Below are 24932 nucleotides of genomic sequence, written 5' to 3'. Positions count from 1 at the left end.
ATGCGGCGGCGTCCGTCACAAAGGTGCGCCGTGGGAGTTTGTGCACGGCTCCCCGCGTGACCCCGCTCTCCCGATTAGTCATACTAACAGCCTTATCCTTTAACTTCCCTAACAATGGTGCCTGCGTGCCCGAGCGTAATTATGCCGTCCCTCTGCTCCCTGTGCGGGGGTGCCTGATTATGCAATTCAGATGCGCTGCGTGTTTTCTAATGATGCTCCTCCATCACAATGCTTATTCCCTCTGCCTGCCCCATCGATACTTGCGTGTGTGGGGTGTGTGGGATGCGTTTCACCCGCGGTGGCCGAGTGGCCCCTCGCTGCGACCTTGCAATCTTAAGGCCGGTCGCAGCGCCGCGGTGCAAAGTAGCGTCGGGGGAGGTCGTCCAATTCCCTAGGTTGCCGGAAACCGTGAAAGTTTAATCCCGATAAGGGCTTCTCGGATAAAAACCGGTCGGCCAGGTGACCTCCCCTCGGAGCTCTATGGGGGGGGGGAAATGCGTGCGGGTGTGTTCATGTGAGGTGAGGTGAGGGGGACGCGGGGTCGGCTCCGTCGCTTGGTGGTGGCGAGGTCGGAGATGGGGCGCCTGCTGAACGGCTTCGTGGCGGCGGCATGACATAGCCCCCCGAGGTGCTGGTCCCCGTCCCGGGTTGACTGGAGCACCTTGCTTGAGCCGCGCCCACGAGGAAACGCTGCGGGGTCCGGGGGGTCCGTCCGGACCTCGTGGCTGGTCTCGGGGCTGGTGGCTCCGTCCTCTGCAGCTCCTGCGGCGGCCTCCTCCTCCACTCCAGCGGCTCTCCCTGTCCCTCGGTACCTGCGGGCTGGGGTACAAACTCAGAAGCGGAGGGGTTTAGGGGCCGTCGTCCGCGCCGTCCCCTGGCGGGGTCGGGGCGTCTCGGGGGCCCGGCGGGGCCCATGTAGGGTGCGAGGCCCCCCAGCACGAGGGGTGCGGGTACTCCGGGATTTCGGGGCCTTCGGGTGACGGGGTTCTCTCTCGCCGGGGCCGCTTTTCACGGTTTTAAGCGGCGGACGTTGACCACCGTCTCTCGATCCCTCTCCCCGCAATAAATTAGTACCGTCCAGGGGGATATCTGCCGCACCACGGTCCAGGGTCCCCGCCAGTAGGACGTCAGTTTCCCCACCTGCCCGGCCCCGACGCGAGGAGTGTGTAGCCACACCTTAGCGCCTGTCAGGAATAAGGGGGGTTCCATGCGTGGTCGGGTGCCCTGTTCCTGCCGCCGATGCGCGGCTTCCCCTTGCGGGTATGCTCGGCCTCGGGCTTCTCGCAGGGTCTCCAACAGGTGTTCCACGGGGCGGCTTCCCTCCTTCGTTTCGGGCGTTTGAGTTGCGTCCGAAACGTCGTTATTTATTTTGTTTTATTTATACCTACGTGACTTTGCCGAAAGAACCAAAGAGTGTAGATATTCTAATACTGTCCCTCCGTTAACGGTCTTATAAATTATATAAAAAAACTAGTTTATACTCGTTTAATGTTTAATGCTATCTTTAAAGCGTTACAGTTGACATGTTTTAGAGTACAAGTGATCTCCAGTATACTTCGGAATTAGGGAAAGGAACGATGCTAAACTATTTATAACGAGGACCTTTCCCCTCTAGGAACACATGTTGATGGTGGAGACATCCAAGACGTTGCCGGTTAAGGTCAGACTTGTGTTGCTGCTGCAGCAGTTGCTGCTGCAGTTGTTGCTGTACACTATACATACATATTAGCGATTCTTATACGACCACACTGTGATTCTAATGCTTCTAATGATATTATAATACCTACTAATACACTAGTTTATAATCGTTTAATCGTTGGTGTTATCGTTTATAGTATTACAGTCTACATGTTATCGAGAACAGTTTATCCCCGACATACTTCGGGATAAGTGACTGGTACGTTGATGAACGATTAACTACGGGGACCTTTCCCCTCAAGGAACACGTGTTAATCGGGTAGACAGCCAAGATGCTGCCGGTTAAGGGCACACTTGTGTGACGGAGATCCTCCACCTGAAATTATCTTAACATATTTTTTCTAGGAACATTGTAAAATAAAGAACGGACAAACATTTGTTAAAAATACGTTTTTATTCATCTGCAATCATTTTGACGTCAAAACTCGAAGGGAATATTTATTATGTCCTATGTTCACACATTTCCAGTACAATGCAAACCATTTCCGTTCCAGGAATACCAAAGCGTTGAAGTTTCATTCCCCATGATTTCCTTATTAGTTCACCACATGTGTTCACTGTGCGTCTATGTTGAAGTCAAGGCCATATATCCAACGAACGCGTCATCAATGTTCATCCTGAAAACCGGCTATCTAAAGTCGATTAATACCAATCAAAAAAGCTATATACTTGAAAAAAAACCCGTTTAAAATGTTCAGTAAAGATGTACCTACAGACGCATTCCAACTTTAGCTCAACAGGAACACTTAACGACTACAATTGAACCCTCTCACAACCAGTGCTCATCACACCACTTCGGCAAGTAATCCGATAACATTACAAACCACCACTGTGCACGGAATTAAACTCACAAAAACTGTAAAACTAAAATGGTCAAAATTATACACAAAAGTACTCGATACGGATTAAAAGGTATAACCACATGACAATATTTTTCAGTCACCCCGAGCTCTCTGGTTGACTCTCGAGCCACTCCATTACATCCAGCCATCTCTCGGGATCCAACTGCATGGGATCGAAGGTGGAAACTTCTTCAGGATTCATTGCAGCACCTTGAATTTCAGCTTTTGATTTCAGTTTCCTATCATTGTGGACCTTCTGATGCCTGTTGATGTGTGACTTGTGTGCAAATGTCTTCCCACACACAGAGCACAGGAACGGCTTCTCGACTGTGTGTGTTCTCTGATGAATCTGAAGATGTGATGACCTTGCAAATTTCTTCCCACACACAGGGCACAGGAATGGCTTTTCGCCCGTGTGTGTTCTCTGATGACTCTGAAGATGTGATGAGTTTGCAAATTTCTTCCCACACACAGAGCACAGGAATGGCTTCTCGCCCGTGTGTGCTCTGATGAATCTGAAGATTTGATGAGTTTGCAAATTTCTTCCCACACACAGGGCACAGGAATGGCTTCTCGCCCGTGTGTGTTCTCTGATGACTCTGAAGATGTGAGGAGTTTGCAAATTTCTTCCCACACACAGAGCACAGGAATGGCTTCTCGCCCGTGTGTGCTCTCTGATGAATCTGAAGATGTGATGAGTTTGCAAATTTCTTCCCACACACAGAGCACAGGAATGGCTTCTCGCCCGTGTGTGTTCTCTGGTGTCTCTGAAGATGTGATGACTGTGCAAATGCCTTCCCACACACAGGGCATAGGAATGGCTTCTCTCCCGTGTGTGTTCTCTGATGGTCTTGAAGAGTTGCCGAGTGTGCAAATGCCTTCCCACACACAGAACACAGGAATGGCTTCTCACCCGTGTGTGTTCTCTGATGACTCTGAAGATGTGATGACTTTGCAAATGTCTTCCCACACACAGGGCACAGGAATGGCTTCTCGCCCGTGTGTGTTCTCTGGTGTATCTGAAGATGTGATGGCCGTGAAAAGGACTTCCCACACACAGAGCAATTGAATGGCTTCTTGTCTCCGTGTGCGTGGGGCTTTGGAGAGCGTCTCTGCTCCATGTGAGCGTAGTATCAGCAGCTGTGTTATCGAGTCAAAAGTACGCTATCGGCCGCAAGGATGTTTAGCGTTGAGTTTTAGATTTTGTTAACTGCTAAAACAAGAACGACACTCTAACCGAGATGCAAAAAAATCTCGCTAATGTGACGGCGAACACGTTTAAGAGTTTCATCGCGAAAATAGACACTTACTTGGAGATTCACGGTATATCGATGTCTGGAACCCGTCTGAAGATGTCGCCACGAACTCTCTCGACGCAAAGTCGCCTCACTGTGGACACAGCAACTGTGCTCGCCAGGCTGCGTTGTCTCACGGTTGAAGGGCGATCAGCAGAGCGACGAGTCGAGCGTCCAACCTCATCAAGTTCCCTCTCCAAATGGCATTGAGCTCTGCTTCTGAGCCGCCTTATAACTCCCCCCCTAGGATCCAATCCTTTGTCTTTCAGGATATTTGCATTCGATTGTTAATTTTGGAAGGTACAATCCGCATGTCTATTAACATACCGAAGAGTAATGTGCCCATTGTGCTTCATGCATGAATATGTAAGTGCATCTCAGTGTGTAATTGTGTGTTACATGCAAATCCTAATACCACCAAAGTGTTATTCAAATAATTTAAATTCCATCCTGATCCTGCACCTTCCGTTTCACATATCCCGCCCTTGGTTCGCACGTCCATATTACATACATACATGTTGCATGCATACATGTTACATACGTACATGTTACAGGCACATATACTTACTACAGACATGTTACATACGTACATGTTACATACTTACGACTGTAGTGTGATTCGAAGAGGACCACGGAGTGATTCGAATAATTTGAATGCGATTAGAATATCACACTTTTAGGTAGGTTGTTTTAATCAATAACACAAGTTAATAATGTTATTGGATATGTAATGTAGTAACTCGGCGGGAGACGACTTCACGGGTAGCACACTCTTTATTTCACCAACTCGTTCACAGGTGACTAACAACCACTTAGTATCCCGGGTGACAACCACCCACTTAGCTACTCTGGCGACTAACGCCCACTGAGCTACTCGGGTGACTAACACCCACTTATCTACTCTGGCGACTAACGCCCACTGAGCTACTCGGGTGACTAACACCCACTTAGCTACTCTGACGACTAACGCCCATTGAGCTACTCTGGACACGCCCCGCCCGGGGTGTCCGTCTTGACTGTGGGTCCCCAGCCCGACCCACGTGGGCGTCGGACCCCGGGTCCCACAGTCTCGCCTCCGAGCCACACAGGGCCCCGGTCCCTACAGGGACGGCGGGACTAGGGGTCTCGGGGCACTAGGTCTTCAACTCCGTCTTCGATCTTCAACTGGATAACTTCTCCTCGAGTGCTCTCGCGCGTCCCCCTTTATACCCCACCTGCGGACGTCGCTGCGAGCACCCATCCTATTCGACCAATCACTGGGCGCTGGCTACGATCCTGTTTTCCCACATCTCAGCGTGCCTCACCACCCACGCCGCGCCGCCCCGTCATCTGTCACTCCCGGCGCGCGCGTCCATACCACGCCCACAACGCGTGCCCAACCCCGCACCCCGTGCCGCCACGTGATCCATCACTGTCACAGTCGGCGCACGTCAACACCACCACTACATCACCCCCTACCACATAGCTCGCAGCCGACCCGGCTGCTATAAAAATATACAAACCCCCCTTCCCCCTGTGTGCCCCGTAACACAACAACAACAACAAGAACAACAACTAAGGTAACAACACAACACAACGCGAACACTGCCATCCGCAACCATCAACCAATGCCACCACGACAACAGAACAATATATACAATCCGGCGAGTGACAATACCAATGTGTATGCAGAAAGAAAAATAAACGTATTTTTTTTTCTTTTTTTTTTTCCAACTCGTGCAGCGTCCCATTCTTTCCGAGCGTCCCTAGAACGGGACATTACCCCGGCAGAGGGGAACACCGGGCCAGCTCGGTGTCGAAAAAAAACGTCTTCATGAAAATTGTTGTGCCCTAGCCCGAGTCCACCTTGCCGGCCCGTCGTACGGCACCAGACGCGGTTGACCGTCCGGTGGTGCCGGCAGTTCAGGAAGACATTGGCCAGGCATCGAGGACCCGCGCGTGCCGCGGGGTTCCGGTTCCCGACGGTCACCAGCCGTCAAGCCCGAGGCACCTGGGGGTGGGTCAGGTGGAGACACGTGAGGATCAGCCTGCGACACATCCCCCCCCAAGTCGACGGTCACATCACACGCCCGGTCGTTACGGCACAGAATGGGGTCACACGGTGCCGCATGGTCCGTACGGACCGTAAAATGACGGCCGTAAAGATACGGCCTGAATTGCTGTGTAAAAAACACAATCGCTAACAATTCACGGCGAGTCACGCAATAGCGTTGTTCGGCGGGGGAAAGAACTCTACTACCGTAGGCGACCACCCGTTCAACCCCCCCGACCACCTGTGAGAGCACCCCCCCGATACCCGTGTTGCTGGCATCTGTGTCAAGCAAAAACGGTTGTGTGAAATCGGGGTAACACAAGGGGGGAGCCTGCACCAAGGCGTCACGAAGGGAGCAGAACGCAGCCTCCTCTTCCGCCCCCCAGTGAAACCGCACACCCTTAGCCGTCAAAGCGTGCAGGGGCCTGGCTATGGTGGCAAACTGCTTGACAAAACGACGGTAATAGGAGGCGAAACCAATAAAACTGCGAACCTCCGTGACCGAGGTTGGCGTTGGCCATGAGCTGACGCAGTGCGTCTTAGCAGGGTCTGTCGAGATCCCTGAACGACTCACGATATGGCCCAAATACCTGACCGATTCCCGAAGCAGAAAACATTTAGCCGGTTTAAATTTAAGCTTAGCGGAATGCATCCTGAGGAACACCGCTCTCAATCGCTGGAGGTGCTCCTCAAAAGTCCGACTGAAAACGATGATATCGTCGAGATAAATCAAACAGGTGTCCCATTGGAGGCCCGACAAAACCAATTCCATGAGTCTCTGGAACGTGGCGGGAGCGGAATGTAAGCCCATGGGCAAACGGTTGAATTCAAATAGGCCACCAGGTGTCCGGAAAGCGGTTTTAGGTTTAGATTCGTTATCGAGTGGTAATTGCCAAAATCCGGAAAGCAGATCGAGTGTGGAAAAAAACTGTGCTCCCGCCAAGGCATCCAGCGACTCATCCATCCTGGGGAGCGGATACGCATCCGCCATCGAGATTTTGTTTAAGCGGCGGAAATCGACACAAAACCGCAAGGACCCGTCCTGTTTTTTAACTAGGACAATAGGAGCACCCCACGGACTAGAAGAGGGCGAAATGATATCGGCCGCCAACATATCATTAACCGCCGATTGCACATGCTCCTTCTCGGCTGGGCTGAGCCGGAAGGGATTCTGTCGAATAGGGGCCGCGTCCCCTGTAGCTATGTGGTGGCGCAACAGGTCCGTGCAGCCGATATCGTACTTATGTTTGCTGAACACGTCAGCAAACTCGAGTAGCAGACCCCTCAATGCTCCCAATTGCACTTTGGACAAGTTAGCAGAACCGGCACACAACGAGTCCAACCACTCTGTCCCCTCATCACTTGGAGGATGCGACTCGACAGTGAAATCTGCTTGAGCCACGAGCCGTTCCTCAACGGGTAGCGGCGCGGCGTGAGCCAGCACCGTTCCCTGCGCAATTACGGCCGGCCGCGACCCCGTATTCAGGACCATTACGAACGGCTCACTGTCCCCTCTCACCATGGTTTGAGCAACCGCTAAGTCGAGGCCCCTTCTGGCCCCCCCTTCTGGCTCCATCTCCCCACATGGACAACGACATTCTCAGTTTTAAAAAATAATGAATAGAAATGTTTAAATACGTTTTTTAAATCATGTGTTTTGTATAAATGTTATAACGTGTGATTGTTATACTCTTTAAATGTCTGTATATACTAAAAATAGCTAATCAATTCCAATGAGTCACAGTCGTCAAAACGGAACAGGCATCAGAAGGTCCACGATGATAGTGTAGGGGTCTTACGGAGGAGATATGTGTAGAGGTGATATGTATGGGATCCTACGAGAAACTAGCACAGTGGGCGGGGCTTCGTGAGCACACGGGAGGGTGCTCGCAACGACGTCCGCAGATGGCACCCCAGCGTGGAGGGGTTCAAGATATAAGGGGATGAGCCGGAGGGCTCGAGGCAGAATGTGTTGGTAACTCTTGAAGACTGAAGACTGCCTAGTGAGAGCCCTGGTCTCCCCTGGAACGCCGCCCTTGTAAGGGCCGCGCAGGACCGAGCCAGCGGCGGGGCCCCGTGAATCAGAGCTAGGACTCTGGGACTCCGGGTGCCGTAACCCGACTCACCAGTGTCGGGCCAGACAGCCTCCCCTAGCCCAGTAATTGGAGGATTAAGAGGCAGGTTAGGATAGATAGCCGTGTGTTCCCAGCTATCCGGGTGAGGGGGCCGATACCCCCTCCAGTATTACGTGTCCCCTGTGCTTATTGTAAATGGATCCTAGGGGGGGAGTTATAAGGCGGCTCAGAAGCAGAGCTCGATGCCATTTCGAGAGGGAACTTGATGAGTTTGGACGCTCGACTCGTCGCTCTGCTGATCGCCCTTCTAACGCGAGACAACGCAGCCTGGCGAGCACAATTGCTGAGTCGACAGTTAGGCGACTTTGCGTCGGGAGAGTTCGTGGCGACATCTTCAGACGGGTTACAGACATCGATATACCGTGAATCTCCAAGTAAGTGTCTATTTTGGCGGATAAACTCTTAAACGTTTTCGTCGTTGAATTAGCGGGATTTTTTTGCGTCTCGGTTAGACGCGAGCGTCGTTCTTGTTTTAGCAGTTAACAAAATCCAAAACTCAACGCTAAACATCCTTTCGGCCGAAAGCGTACTTTAGACACGATAACACCGCTGCTGTTACTACGCTCACATGGAGCAGAGACGCTCTCCACAGCCCCACGCACACGGAGGCAAGAAGCCATTCAATTGCTCTGTGTGTGGGAAGTCCTTTTCACGGCCATCACATCTTCAGAGTCACCAGAAAACACACACGGGCGAGAAGCCATTCCTGTGCCCTGTGTGTGGAAAGGCATTTGCACAGTCATCACATCTTCAGAGTCATCAGAGAACACATACGGGCGAGAAGCCATTCCTGTGCCCTGTATGTGGGAAGACATTTGCAAAGTCATCAACTCTTCAAAATCATCAGAGAACACACACGGGCGAGAAGCCATTCCTGTGCTCTGTGTGTGGGAAAGCATTTCCACGGTCATCAAACATGAACAGGCATCAGAAGGTCCACAATGATAGGAAATTGAAATCAAAAGCTGAAATTCAAGGTGCTGCAATGAGTCCTGAAGAAGTTTCCACCTTCGATCCCATGCAGTTGGATCCCGAGAGATGGCTGGATGTAATGGAGTGGCTCGAGGATCAACCCGAGAGCTAGCGGTGACTGAAATATAATGTTGCATGAGGTATTAAGCTGTCTTGAGTACTTTTGTGTGTAACCCTTTAGTTTTACAGTTCGTTTGACAGTTTCTTGACGTGCAGGTGGTGAGTTTTGATGTTGTCGGATTACTTTGTGAAGTGGTGTGATGAGCAGTGGCTGTGAGATGGTTTAATTCCGGACAATTTTGTAGTGTTTACGTCTTCCTGTTGAGCTAAAGTTGGAATGCATCTGGAGTTAGATCTTTACTCAACATTTTAAACGTTTTTTCAAGTATAAAGCTTTATTTGGTTGGTAATAATCGACTTTAGGATGTACATTGATGACGCGATCGTTGGATATATGGCCTTGACTTCAACATTTTATAATGTTCCTAGCAAAAACATGTTAAGAGAATTTCAGGTGGAGGATCTCCGTCACACAAGTGTGCCCTTACCCGGCAGCATCTTGGCTGTCTACCCGATTAACACGTGTTCCTTGAGGGGAAAGGTCCCCGTAGTTAATCGTTCATCAACGTACCAGTCCCTAATCCCGAAGTATGTCGGGGATAAACTGTACTCTATAACATGTAAACTGTAATACTATAAACGATAACACTAAACATTTAACGATTATAAACTTATAACCATATACACGGAGGCAAGGTATTATAATATCATTAGAATCACAGTGTGGTCGTATAAGAATCATGCACACACCCATTATGAACTCATGAGATTATGAATCGTTACAATTATTATAACAATCACAAATTGTGACGACTAGTGGGATTCGAATAATTGTAATTCGATTCTAATCCTGCATATCCTATACCCGGTTCGCTTATTCACTTACCATACATACGACACCAGTGTGATTCTAATTTGAGTACAGTGCGCTTCTAATTATTCTTATGCGATTATAATCCCACTATAACAGTTAAAAGTATTTTACAGCGTTCATAGGTTGTAATATAATGTTTCACTATGTTAGAGCTTAACATGTGAGAGCCTACAACTATCAGAGATGATCAAATGTGACGATCAAAGGCGTCAATAGGGTAAGTTTGATCAGAGTCTTTGATCAAAGGCGTAATCCCATCATTGAACACCACCTCCCTGCGTATATAACAGCAACAGAAGCAGCAACATCACATTTCGAGGGCGACGCAGCTACTTCTGATTCTGCTGCTTCTGCTTCCCGGCTGTTTGTGGCCGGGCTGGAAATGATTGCGATGATCACGTCTGAACTAAGAATTAAGTGACTAAATATTACTTTGTTTAACCATAACTGTGTGTAGGTTATCTTCTTGGTTCTTTCGGTAAAGTAACGTAGAATGGAAATAATAAAATAATACAAATAAAACAGAATAAAAAAATTATCACGACGTTTCGGCCACAACGCAGGCAGCCGTCCTCAGGTGAAGAACAGGGCTGTCGGAAAGACAGCGTCTGAATGAACACCACCAAGCTTGGCAGCGTATATTTAAGCAGGAGGGGAAAGGGCGCCTTGACAAAGGAATTTGCATATCAACAGGTGAATTTAGAATATTTATGGAAAATGCAGATATGGGATTAGTCACTACTTGTGGAATGCGTAGGAGGTGGGGGGGGTCTCAAAGTCATATTATGCCCGTGCATTATGTAGGATTAGCAGGAACAAAGGGAGGAAGTGGGATTAGCAGTAATAAAGGGAAGGAATTTTAATAGTAAGGAGCTGCAGCAGCCATACCACCACGTAAAAAACTAAAATATAAACTACATCAATATTATCAATATACTAAATATACTCTCCAATAAGCTGAGCTACTAACAGTAAGTCATACATTACAATTCTACGCCGCAATTTTTTTTTTATATGCCTCCAGCTAAACTTTTTTCTTACATCACACGGATCTACCCCGCACTATATACTGCCATAGACAAACACAAAATTAAATTATATTTTAAAATACGGAATATTTATATATAATACTTAGCAAAACACCACTGTCACATGACGAATTCTCAAACTGCAACACTCAAGTGACAGAACAAAAAAAAAGCCAAAAAAAGAACAACAATGGACAAATCCTAAAAACAGTCATCACACGCATGTTAGTAGCTGTTAGAAGAAGACAACACCTAGCACCTTCAACTCTACACATTGTACAGCCCCAAAGAACCAACTCGTAAATAGTGCGGTATTTGACAGCCTTCGAACTTCTTACTTTCGTTCTCGATTAATGAAGACATTCTTGGCAAATGCTATCGCTTTCGCTCGTAATTTGCCTCCTAATTATTGGCCTCAGTTTTCGAGAACCAACAAAATAGATGTGATGTCCTCTATTATTCCAAGCTGCACAATCCACGGTTGCAGACTGCGTTTAACAGGCAAATGTTATCACAGTAAACAATTCGGACCACAGCAGGACAGTCAATCTCGAGCATCTACGAAGCAACAATATGAGGGCTAAGACCTGCAAGTTTATTCGAGTGTTGACGTTATTTTAGCTATATAGTTAAGTACACTGTATATGATAAGAATTCGTAGACAACCAAAATTATACCAAATTACGTCATAAATGAGTGTGAGCTAATTCTTCGGTAGTATTCGCTAAACACCGATGGCACGAACCTACACTAAGTTATGCTTAAACAAAGTCAACTTAAGTCGCTTAAATCTCAGCTCAGGATCATCTCTATTATTTCCATGAACGTGTGGGGGTCCCACGAGAGCAGGGCCGGCCACAAAAATTCGGGCAGCAGTTTGAGCAGAAGCAGAAGTCGCTGCTTTGCCATCGAACGGTTTCGTTGCTGCTGTAGTTGCTTCTGTTACTGTTATATAGGCAGCATGTTGATGTCCCGTGATGGGATAACGCCTTTGATGAAAAACTCTGATCCAACATGTCACCTTCCTTGTCGAGACGCATTCTAAACACAACACTGTACTTAAATATGTTGCTAAAATACCGTCTACACCCGATTCAACATGCAGCTCCACATCAGCCATGAGCAACCTACTGCACGCGCAGAGGGAGGAGACCACGAGGGAGACGGCCTCAACTTGAAGAGAAAGTTGACAAACTCACGGATGCCATCACCCAGCTGCTGCAACGCCTGTCGGATGAGACGCTGCGTCCCGCCGCACCAACCAGGCGAGGAAAGGAAGAGCTGAGCCCGAATCTGAAGCCGCCACCGGAACATCAGCAGCAGTCGATAGCGTGATTCTAATAGGACCACGTTGTTATTATACTCATTTTAATGCGATTCTAAAAGCGCACCTCCCAGGTTGCATTTACGACTCCCGATGTGCATCTACATATAAACTACATTCTAGTTCAGTGTAATTCTAATACGACCATATTCTAATCATTTTAATCCGATCCTAATCCTGCACCCCCAGTTCGCATATCCGACCCCCGGTTCGCATGTCCAACGGACATAGATATTACATACATATGTGCAGTGTGATTCTAATACGATCACATTGTGATTGTAATACTTCTAATGATAATCTAATATTGATTTGAAGCTTTCGTGACTGCAGGAATTAATACTCTTTGGTTCTTTCGGTAAAGTCACTTAGGTAGAAGTATTTTACAGCGTTATAATGGATAGGTTATAGTTCATAGTTTATAATATTACATACTCTTTGGTTATTTCAGTAAAAGACACATAGGCATAAAATAAATCACGTTTCGTGCGCAACACAAGCGTCCGTCATGTGGGAAAGCATGGTCTGCTGCTGAGGCAGACTATTTTAAAACGTTTCAAATGGGTGTAGACCTCGGGTCATAAAGAAGTGGCCGGGACTAGTGGTGTTCACGTGAGAAATTAGCATGTCACTTTAGAAAAGGAAGAGAGCGGCCTTCTCGACGAAGGAGTGAAACACAATGGGTAATATTCTTTTACAGAGTTATAATGGATAGGTCGTAGTTCATAGGTTATAATATTATGTTTCACTATGATAGAGCTTAACATGTGAGAGTCTACAATATCAGAGTTGATCAAATGCGACGATCAAGGGCGTCAATCGGGTGAGTTTGATCAGAGGCTTTAATCAAAGGCGTCATCCCATCACGGAACACCACCTCCCTGCGTTTATTACAGCAACAGAAGCAACTACAGCAGCAACAACAGCAGCGACAACAACAGCCCCTGCCTACTCGTAAGGTAAAGTTGTTTGGGGACTCCACTAATCGCAGCACGCAGCACCCATTTTTTACATAAATAAACGTAATATTAGCGTAACTACCATTCGCACACTTGCATACACACCACACTCACACAGCACAGGGTCTGCGCCCACAGTGCACTGCAGCACTGCGGCGCAGACCTTGCCAAACCTATGCTATCGCTCTCTTCCGGGCGTGTTAATTAATTATTTTTATCGAATCAAAGTGAGCTGTGGCTTTATGCCGGCTGTTTTATTTTCATCGAATCAGAGCGAGCTGTTTGGGCGGGTCCGTAAATGAATTAACGTCCAGATACGCACGCAGACGACCAAACCAGCGTAGTTGTTTAAGACTAGCAGTCGCCGCCCGCTTCGCGGGCGGTGTGTATATGCTTGGTTGGTGGGGAGTTGAAAGTGGCTGGACACAATAGACATGTTTTGGTGATTGTTTTAGGTTTAATTTTGTGAGGTTATATGCATTTTTATGAGACGCTCAATCGACAATATTAAAGAATGCAACTTATTCAATAATAGAATGCAACTTATTGAAATATCTGGCGATGCACGATATTCTTCGTGTACACTCCGTCTTCCTCCTCGTCGTCAGGTCCCTCAATAAGCGCCTTGATGTTGGATCTTGCCGTGACTCGCGATAGTGCCACGTACAGTTGGCCGTGCGAGAAGCATGGCGTTGGTAGATATAATCCCAGGTTACACTATGAGATCTCTTTTACCAGTGGCAAAATATGATAGTAGGTTTTTACCCTTTTAACTGGTACAAAACTGACACCTTTATTCAAAGCATCATGTTTGCAATGACCACAACACAAGTAGTCAAAAAAAAGCAAACAAAAAGAAGCAACTCTGATAAGGATGATAATATGCACTGTCCTTGAAGTTGATTGGCCCACACCCGAGACGGCTTTCTTTAGAGCCTAGTCCCCATTGGTGTAGGGCCAGATGACACCAGAAGGCGTACAACTCAAACACAGTGCAATATCAGAGTATTGAGAGCTCGGGGTAAGCATTTACACTATGAGATCTCTTTTACCAGTGGCAAAATATGATAGTAGGTTTTTACCCTTTTAACTGGTACAAAACTGACACCTTTATTCAAGGCATCATGTTTGCAATGACCACAACACAAGTAGTCAAAAAAGCAAACAAAAAGAAGCAACTCTGATAAGGATGATAATATGCACTGTCCTTGAAGTTGATTGGCCCACACCCGAGACGGCTTTCTTTAGAGCCTAGTCCCCATTGGTGTAGGGTCAGATGACACCAGAAGGCGTACAACTCAAACACAGTGCAATATCAGAGTATTGAGAGCTCGGGGTAAGCATTTACACTATGAGATCTCTTTTACCAGTGGCAAAATATGATAGTAGGTTTTTACCCTTTTAACTGGTACAAAACTGACACCTTTATTCAAGGCATCATGTTTGCAATGACCACAACACAAGTAGTCAAAAAAAAGCAAACAAAAAGAAGCAACTCTGATAAGGATGATAATATGCACTGTCCTTGAAGTTGATTGGCCCACACCCGAGACGGCTTTCTTTAGAGCCTAGTCCCCATTGGTGTAGGGCCAGATGACACCAGAAGGCGTACAACTCAAACACAGTGCAATATCAGAGTATTGAGAGCTCGGGGTAAGCATTAACACTATGAGATCTCTTTTACCAGTGGCAAAATATGATAGTAGGTTTTTACCCTTTTAACTGGTACAAAACTGACACCTTTATTCAAGGCATCATGTTTGCAATGACCACAACACAAGTAGTCAAAAAAAGCAAACAAAAAGAAGCAACTCTGATAAGGATGATAATATGCACTGTCCTTGAAGTTGATTGGCCCACACCCGAGACGGCTTTCTTTAGAGCCTAGTCCCCATTGGTGTAGGGCCAGATGACACCAGAAGGCGTACAACTCAAACACAGTGCAATATCAGAGTATTGAGAGCTCGGGGTAAGCATTTACACTATGAGATCTCTTTTACCAGTGGCAAAATATGATAGTAGGTTTTTACCCTTTTAACTGGTACAAAACTGACACCTTTATTCAAAGCATCATGTTTGCAATGACCACAACACAAGTAGTCAAAAAAAAGCAAACAAAAAGAAGCAACTCTGATAAGGATGATAATATGCACTGTCCTTGAAGTTGATTGGCCCACACCCGAGACGGCTTTCTTTAGAGCCTAGTCCCCATTGGTGTAGGGCCAGATGACACCAGAAGGCGTACAACTCAAACACAGTGCAATATCAGAGTATTGAGAGCTCGGGGTAAGCATTAACACTATGAGATCTCTTTTACCAGTGGCAAAATATGATAGTAGGTTTTTACCCTTTTAACTGGTACAAAACTGACACCTTTATTCAAGGCATCATGTTTGCAATGACCACAACACAAGTAGTCAAAAAAAGCAAACAAAAAGAAGCAACTCTGATAAGGATGATAATATGCACTGTCCTTGAAGTTGATTGGCCCACACCCGAGACGGCTTTCTTTAGAGCCTAGTCCCCATTGGTGTAGGGCCAGATGACACCAGAAGGCGTACAACTCAAACACAGTGCAATATCAGAGTATTGAGAGATCGGGGTAAGCATTTACACTATGAGATCTCTTTTACCAGTGGCAAAATATGATAGTAGGTTTTTACCCTTTTAACTGGTACAAAACTGACACCTTTATTCAAAGCATCATGTTTGCAATGACCACAACACAAGTAGTCAAAAAAAAGCAAACAAAAAGAAGCAACTCTGATAAGGATGATAATATGCACTGTCCTTGAAGTTGATTGGCCCACACCCGAGACGGCTTTCTTTAGAGCCTAGTCCCCATTGGTGTAGGGCCAGATGACACCAGAAGGCGTACAACTCAAACACAGTGCAATATCAGAGTATTGAGAGCTCGGGGTAAGCATTTACACTATGAGATCTCTTTTGCCAGTGGCAAAATATGATAGTAGGTTTTTACCCTTTTAACTGGTACAAAACTGACACCTTTATTCAAGGCATCATGTTTGCAATGACCACAACACAAGTAGTCAAAAAAAGCAAACAAAAAGAAGCAACTCTGATAAGGATGATAATATGCACTGTCCTTGAAGTTGATTGGCCCACACCCGAGACGGCTTTCTTTAGAGCCTAGTCCCCATTGGTGTAGGGTCAGATGACACCAGAAGGCGTACAACTCAAACACAGTGCAATATCAGAGTATTGAGAGCTCGGGGTAAGCATTTACACTATGAGATCTCTTTTACCAGTGGCAAAATATGATAGTAGGTTTTTACCCTTTTAACTGGTACAAAACTGACACCTTTATTCAAGGCATCATGTTTGCAATGACCACAACACAAGTAGTCAAAAAAAGCAAACAAAAAGAAGCAACTCTGATAAGGATGATAATATGCACTGTCCTTGAAGTTGATTGGCCCACACCCGAGACGGCTTTCTTTAGAGCCTAGTCCCCATTGGTGTAGGGCCAGATGACACCAGAAGGCGTACAACTCAAACACAGTGCAATATTAGAGTATTGAGAGCTCGGGGTAAGCATTAACACTATGAGATCTCTTTTACCAGTGGCAAAATATGATAGTAGGTTTTTACCCTTTTAACTGGTACAAAACTGACACCTTTATTCAAGGCATCATGTTTGCAATGACCACAACACAAGTAGTCAAAAAAAGCAAACAAAAAGAAGCAACTCTGATAAGGATGATAATATGCACTGTCCTTGAAGTTGATTGGCCCACACCCGAGACGGCTTTCTTTAGAGCCTAGTCCCCATTGGTGTAGGGCCAGATGACACCAGAAGGCGTACAACTCAAACACAGTGCAATATCAGAGTATTGAGAGCTCGGGGTAAGCATTTACACTATGAGATCTCTTTTACCAGTGGCAAAATATGATAGTAGGTTTTTACCCTTTTAACTGGTACAAAACTGACACCTTTATTCAAGGCATCATTTTTGCAATGACCACAACACAAGTAATCAGAGAACACACACGGGCGAGAAGCCATTCCTGTGCCCTGTGTGTGGGAAGACATTTGCACACTCATCAACTCTTCAAACTCACCAGAGAACACACACGGGCGAGAAGCCGTTCCTGTGCTCTGTGTGTGGGAAGGCATTTGCACAGTCGTCAAAACGGAACAGGCATCAGAAGGTCCACGATGATAGGAAACTGAAATCAAAAGGTGAAATTCAATGGTAATGAGCCGGATAAACCGAAAAGTACCCATTGTACCCATCAAACAGTCAGCTGGGTTGCCCCATGGGGGTATTGACCCATGGGCGAAACTGTAGGGGGCGCTACGCAACTGGCCGTGGTCCCGGCAGGTGAAGCTGCCAGCTCAGTCCGCTAAGACTCACTGTATAGCGACCCCTGCCTACTCGTAAGGTAAAGTTGTTTGGGGACTCCACTAATCGCAGCACGCAGCACCCATTTTTTACATAAATAAACGTAATATTAGCGTAACTACCATTCGCACACTTACATACACACCACACTCACACAGCGCAGGGTCTGCGCCCACAGTGCACTGCGCCACTGCGGCGCAGACCTTGGCAGACCTATGCTTTTGCTCTCTTCCGCCTGTTTTATTTTCATCGAATCAGAGCTAGCTGTTTGGGCGGGACCGTAAATAAATTAACGTCCAGATACGCACGCAGACGACCAAACCAGCGTAGTTGTTTAAGATGGGATTATAATCGCATACTAATCATTATAATCGCACTGAGCTAATTAGAATCACACTGTGGTTGTACGTATGGTAAGTTAATATGCCAACCGGGGGTAGGATATGCAGGATTACAATCGAATTACAATAATTCGAATCCCACTCGTCGTATTAGAATCACACTTTCCACTGTTGGATGAATGTGTCGTATCAATGGAATCGAATAGCCATATAATTCTATACAGTATACACAAATAAATAGTATAACAATCACACATTGTAACATAGATACAATACACATTATTTAAAAAACGTATTTACAAATATATGTTCCACTTTTTTAAAACTCAGAATGTCGTCGTTCATGTGGGGAGATGGAGCGAAGTGGATCGTATCGTCTAAGCTGCTTTTCGGAATCCGTGTGATCACCCAGTCACATCGCCTAACTCCAGTGACAGCACCTTACCCAAACTACATCTCCCCAACAAGGCAGCCTTACCGATGCTGTGTATTATGTTTATGGGATAACAGAGGTGTGTATTTTCCCATACGCCTTGCCAAAAACGACTGATTGTCCGCTTAACAGCCTAGACTGTAAACCACCATTGGTGATAGTGTTGTTTGAGAGCAGCTATTAAAGTCGCTTTGGCAAACGAGGTGGTGGCTGGACAAACCATGCCTCGCTGTTTGTCTCCGGAATGATGACCGATACAAACCAGACCAAGCGGAGACCATGTACCAGATCGGATTTTGGTTACTGATGTTAGAGTGATTGTGTTGCAAGTGTGGTCACTACGCGTCTGTACGTGCTCACTCCCGAAGCTCGGCGATTTTTGGCAACGCCACGGGGCTGCATTCACTTCAAATCGAGGACAATGGAGGGCATGGGGAACGTGTTTTTCCATTTATTCAAAATAAGCGCATAATTACACACTGAGATGCACTTACATATGCATGCATGAAGCACAATGGGCACATTACCCTTCGATATGTTAGTATATATGCGGATTGTACCTTCCAAAATTAACAATCGAATGCAAATATCCTGAAAGACAAAGGATTGGATCCTAGGGGGGGAGTTATAAGGCGACTCAGAAGCAGAGCTCAATGCCATTTCGAGAGGGAACTTGATGAGGTTGGACGCTCGACTCGTCGCTCTGCTGATCGCCCTTCAACCGCGAGACAACGCAGCCTGGCGAGCACAATTGCTGTGTCGACAGTTAGGCGACTTTGCGTCGGGAGAGTTCGTGGCGACATCTTCAGACGGGTTCCAGACATCGATATAAGTAAGTGTCTATTTTCGCGATTAAACTCTTAAACGTGTTCGTCTGTATGTCACGCTCCAGGCTTGGAGCGACTATTTATGCTGGGATGGAGGAGCGAAGAGCGTCTTGGCATATTTATGGAAAATGCAGATATGTGATTTGCATTACTTGTGAAATGCGTAGGAGGTGGGCGGGGGGGTTTCAAAGTCATTATGTCCATGCATTATGCAGGATTGGCAGCATCAAAGGGACGGAGTAAGGTCAGAATCTATATATATATAAAATCGCAAATCTGTCTGGTGAATGGTGAGTGGTGAGGGTGAGTGTTGAGGGTGAGTGGTGATTGGTGAGGTTGTGATTGGTGAAGATGAGTGGTGAGGGAGAGTGGTGAGGGTGAATGGTGAGGGTGAGTGCTGAGTGGTGAGGGTGTGTATATATGTAAGGTTATTAAGAAATATATTTTTCACCCGGGCAACGCCGGGTACTACTGCTAGTTAATAATATACAGCATTGATATTTTGCGTGGAGCCTACAAGCGCAACCTAGCGCATTTTGACCTGGTTCTCGACGCCCGTCCCGCGCCCATTGTAGATTATTGTGCATTTCGGGGCGTCAAGGGCTCGCACCACAGCCTTGAAGGATTAGGCAGGTCCCTGTCTTCTTTTGAAGAATATGACCAGACTCCAGGCACCGGATCCTCGCACGTGGCGGATCCTTGAGGCACCCCGGGCCTCTGGGGCTCGGAAACTGTGGGCGTCACAACACATTTCCCTTGGCGTACGGTTTCCGTTGCCGAGAGCCCCACCACGTTGGACACACCAGACTTGGGCTGTACAGGACATGGCGATGAGCTGTCTGGGTGGGGACAGACATAACTACATGGGTACACACTGCGGCCATTTCACCTCTATGACTTCTACCTGTCGCCGCCGTGGGCGGAGCAACTTGGTGGACGTACCCGGTGTCACCTTTGGGCAATACAACCTGTCTACGACCGCCCATGGAAGCACGTGTTCCCGCCGCCCCGTGTTCTTTTAATTAGCGGCTTGCTAATCGTTTCACAACGTTCTGGTCCTGAAACCCGAAGTATACTCTATAACATGTAAACTGATAACACTATGAACAATAACACTAAACATTAAACGACTTTAATTTTTTTTTTATATATAATAGATTTCACCATAAACGGAGTTACGGTATGAGAATGCCATTAGAAGCATTTCAATCGCTCATGTATGTAAAGTATACGTTCAATCGAATCGGGGGACGGATATGCGAACTGTGGGGGTTTGCAGTGTATCCCCGGATTAGGGACTGGCACGTTGAGAAACTATTAACAACGGGGACCTTTCCCCTCAAGGAACACGTGTTTAATCGGGTAGACTGCCAAGATGCTGCCGTTTAAGGGCACACTTGTGTGACGGAGATCCTCCACCTGAAACTCGCTTAACACGTTTTTACTAGGAACATTTTAAAATAAAGAACGGACAAACATTTGTTCAAAATACGTTTTTATTCATCTGCAATAATGTTGACGTTAAAATTCGAACCGAATGTTTATTATGTCCTATGTTCAAACAGTTACAGTACAATGCAAACCATATCCGTTCCAGGAATACCAAAGAGTTAAAGTATCATTCTCCAATATTTTCTTATTGGTTCATCACGTTTGTTCACCTGTGCGTCTATGTTGAAGTCAAGGCCATACATCCAACGAACGCGTCATCAATGTACATCCTGAAATCGGTTATCTAAAGTCAATTAACACCAACCAAAAAAAACGATATACTTGAAAAAAATCCGTTTCAAATGTTGAGTAAAGATGTACCTACAGACGCTTTCCAACTTTAGCTCAACAGAAACACTTAACGACCAGTGCTCATCACACCACTTCAGCAAGTAATCCGATAACATTACAAACCACCACTGTGCACGTCACGAAACTCTCACAAAAACGGTATAACTAAAATGGTAAAAATTACGCACAAAAGTATTCGATATGGCTTAATAGGTGTAACCACATGCAATATTATGTTTCAGTCACCCCGAGCTCTCGGTTTGATCCTCGAGCCACTCCATTACATCCAGCCATCTCTCGGGATCCAACTGCATGGGATCGAAGGTGGAAACTTCTTCAGGACTCATTGCAGCACCTTGAATTTCAGCTTTTGATTTCAGTTTTCTATCATTATGGACCTTCTTATGCCTGCTAAGATTTGAAGACTGTGCAAATGACTTTCCACACACAGGGCACAGGAATGGTTTCTCGCCCGTGTGTGTTTTCTTATGATCTTGAAGAGATGACGATTGTGCAAATGCCTTCCCACACACAGAACACAGGAATGGCTTCTCGCCCGTGTGTGTTCTCTGGTGACTCTGAAGTTGTGATGACTGTGAAAATGTCTTCCCACACACATGGCATAGGAATGGCTTCTCGCCCGTGTGTGTTTTCTGATGGCGTTGGCAGTTTTCTGAAAGTGAAAATGCTATCCCACACCCAGAACACAGGAATGGTTTCTCGCCCGTGTGTGTTCTCTGGTGTCTCTGAAGATGTGATGGCTGTGAAAAGGACTTCCCACACACAGAGCAATTGAATGGCTTCTTGCCTCCGTGTGCGTGGGGCGGTGGAGAGCGTCTCTGCTCCATGTGAGCGTAGTATCAGCAGCGGTGTTATCGAGAACGCTATCTGCCGCAAGGATGTTTAGCGTTGAGTTTTGGATTTTGTTAACTGCTAAAACAAGAACGACACTCGCGTTTAACCGAGACGCAAAAAAATCGCGTAAATTTGACGACGAACACGTTTAAGAGTTCATGCGCTAAAATAGACACTTACTTGGAGATTCACGATATATCGATGTCTGTAACCCGTCTGAAGATGTCGCCACGAACTCTCCCGACGCAAAGTCGCCTAACTGTCGACACAGCAATTGTGCTCGCCAGGCTGCGTTGTCTCGCGGTTGAAGGGCGATCAGCAGAGCGACGAGTCGAGCGTCTAACCTCATCAAGTTCCCTCTCGAAATGGCATTGAGCTCTGCTTCTGAGCCGACTCATAACTCCCCCCCTAGGATCAAATCCTTTGTCTTTCAGGATATTTGCATTCGATTGTTAATTTTGGAAGGTACAATATGCGTGTATATTAACATACCGAAGGGTAATGTGCCCATTGTGCTTCATGCATATGTAAGTGCATCTCAGTGTGTAATTGTGCGCTTATTTTGAATAAATGGAAAAACTTTGTCCTCGATTTAAAGTAAATGCAGAGAATTTAGCATGTAACTTTAGAAAAGGAAGATAACGGCCTTCTCGACGAGGGAGTGAAACCCAATGGGTAATATTCTTTTACAGCGTTACAATGGATAGGTTGTAGTTCATAGGTTATAATATTATGTTTCACTATGTTAGAGCTTAACATGTGAGAGTCTACAATATCAGAGTTGATCAAATGCGACGATCAAGGGCATCAATTGGGTGAGTTTGATCAGAGGCTTTAATCAAAAGCGTCATCCCATCACGGCACACTACCTCCCTGCGTATATCACAGCAACAGAAGCAACTCCAGCAGCAACAACAGCAGCGACAACAACAGCAGCAATATCACATTTCGAGGGCGACGCAGATACTTACGATTCTGCTGCCCAGCTGTTTGCAGTCAGGACCTGCTCTCGCAGGACCACACACGTCTTTGGAAATGATTGCGATGATCATATTTGAGCTGAAAATTAAGTCACTCAAGATTACTTTATTTAACCATAACTTTAGGTAGGTTAGTGTCATCGGGGCTCTGTGAATACTACTCATAAATGAAATCACACTCCTGTATGACTGACATTGTACTAATTTTGGTTGATCGAGTAGAACAAGGCACGTGCCATGTCCAAACGAGTTATTATCAACAACAGTGTCCTTAAATATGATGCTAAAATAAATGTTAACACTAGATTTAACGTGCACCTCTTAACCCCTCCCTCGCATTTACTACTAACGATTTGCATGTGCACATAACATACATTCAAGCACAGTAAAATGCTAATACGACCATATTGTTATTCTAAAATTTGAATGCGATTCATCTTCTTGGTTTTTTCGGTAAAGTCACAGAGAAGGGAAGTAATACAATAATAAAATAAAACATAATAAAATAATTCTCACGACGTTTCGGTCCCAACGCAAGCAGCCGTCTTCAGGTGAAGAATGAAACACCACCAAGCTTGGAGCGTCGTTGTCCATGTGGGGAGATGGAGCACAATGGATCATATCGTCTAAGCTGCTTTTAGGAATCCGTGTGAAAACCCAGTCACATCGCCTAACTCCAGTGACAGCACCTTACCCAAACTACATCTCCCCAACAAGGCAGCCTTACCGATGCTGTGCATTATGTTTATGGGATAACAGCGGTGTGTATTTTCCCATACGCCTTGCCCAAAAAGACTGATTGTCCGCTTAACAGCCTAGCCTGTAAACCACCATTGGTGATAGTGTTGTTTGAGAGCAGCTATTAAAGTCGCTTTGGCGACTTTAATAGCTGCTGGTGGCTGGCCAAACCATGCCTCGCTGTTTGTCTCCAGAGTGATGACGGATACAAACCAGACCAAGCGGAGACCATGTACCAGATCGGATTTTGGTAACTGATGTTAGAGTGATTGTATTGCAAGTGTGGTCACTACGCGTCTGTACGTGCTCACTCCCGAAGCTCGGCGATTTTTGGCAACGCCACGGGGCTGCATTCACTTTAAATCGAGTACAATGGAGGGCATGGGGAATGTATTTTTCCAGCGCTAATACCATTTATTCAAAATAAGCGCACAATTACACACTGAGGTGCACTTACATATTCATGCATGAAGCACAATGTGCACATTACCCTTCGGTATGTTAATAGACATGCGGATTGTACCTTCCAAAATTAACAATCGAATGCAAATATCCTGAAAGACAAAGGATTGGATCCTAGGGGGGGAGTTATAAGGCGGCTCAGAAGCAGAGCTCAATGCCATTTCGAGAGGGAACTTGATGAGGTTGGACGCTCGACTCGTCGCTCTGCTGATCGCCCTTCAACCGCGAGACAACGCAGCCTGGCGAGCACAATTGCTGTGTCGACAGTTAGGCGACTTTGCGTCGGGAGAGTTCGTAGCGACATCTTCAAACGGGTTGCAGACACCGATATACCGTGAATCTCCAAGTAAGTGTCTATTTTCGCGGATAAACTCTTAAACGTGTTCGTCGTCAAATTAGCGGTATTTTTTTGCGTCTCGGTTAGACGCGAGTGTCGTTCTTGTTTTAGCAGTTAACAAAATCCAAAACTCAACGCTAAACATCATTGCGGCATTTGACTCGATAACACCGCTGCTGTTACTACGCTCACATGGAGCAGAAACGCTCTCCACAGCCACACGCACACGGAGACATGAAGCCATTCCATTGCTCTGTGTGTGGGAAGACATTTTCACGGCCATCACATCTTCAGAGTCATCAGAGAACACACACGGGCCAGAAGCCGTTCCCGTGCCCTGTGTGTGGGAAGCCATTTGCACACTCATCAAATCTTCAGAGACACCAGAGAACACACACGGGCGAGAAGCCGTTCCTGTGCCCTGTGTGTGGGAAGACATTTGCACGGTCATCACATCTTCAGAGTCACCAGAGAACACACACGGGCGAGAAGCCATTACTGTGCTCTGTGTGTGGGAAGACATTTGCACAGTCATCACATCTTCAGATTCATCAGAGAGCACACACGGGCGAGAAGCCATTCCTGTGCTGT

At 46.4% G+C, this 24932-nt stretch overlaps 1 protein-coding gene across 1 annotated transcript in view; it reads right to left on the bottom strand.

Moving 5' to 3' along the window:
• LOC144953348 (uncharacterized) overlaps window positions 1-24932 on the bottom strand; it is a gene marked incomplete at its 3' end in the record, with an annotated part of 172854 nt that overhangs the window by 26179 nt on the left and 121743 nt on the right. The window contains 4 exon segments of the mRNA XM_078883910.1: window positions 3064-3502; window positions 12068-12229; window positions 19863-19918; window positions 21325-21777. Of these exon segments, the coding sequence (XP_078740036.1) occupies window positions 3064-3502; window positions 12068-12229; window positions 19863-19918; window positions 21325-21777 (1110 nt within the window).

Source organism: Lampetra fluviatilis, chromosome 74, assembly GCF_964198595.1.
Source record: "Lampetra fluviatilis chromosome 74, kcLamFluv1.1, whole genome shotgun sequence".
Taxonomy (NCBI): Eukaryota; Metazoa; Chordata; class Hyperoartia; order Petromyzontiformes; family Petromyzontidae; genus Lampetra; species Lampetra fluviatilis.
The sequence above is the reverse complement of the archived record's forward strand: the minus strand, read 5'-3'. Positions and strand labels throughout refer to the sequence as shown.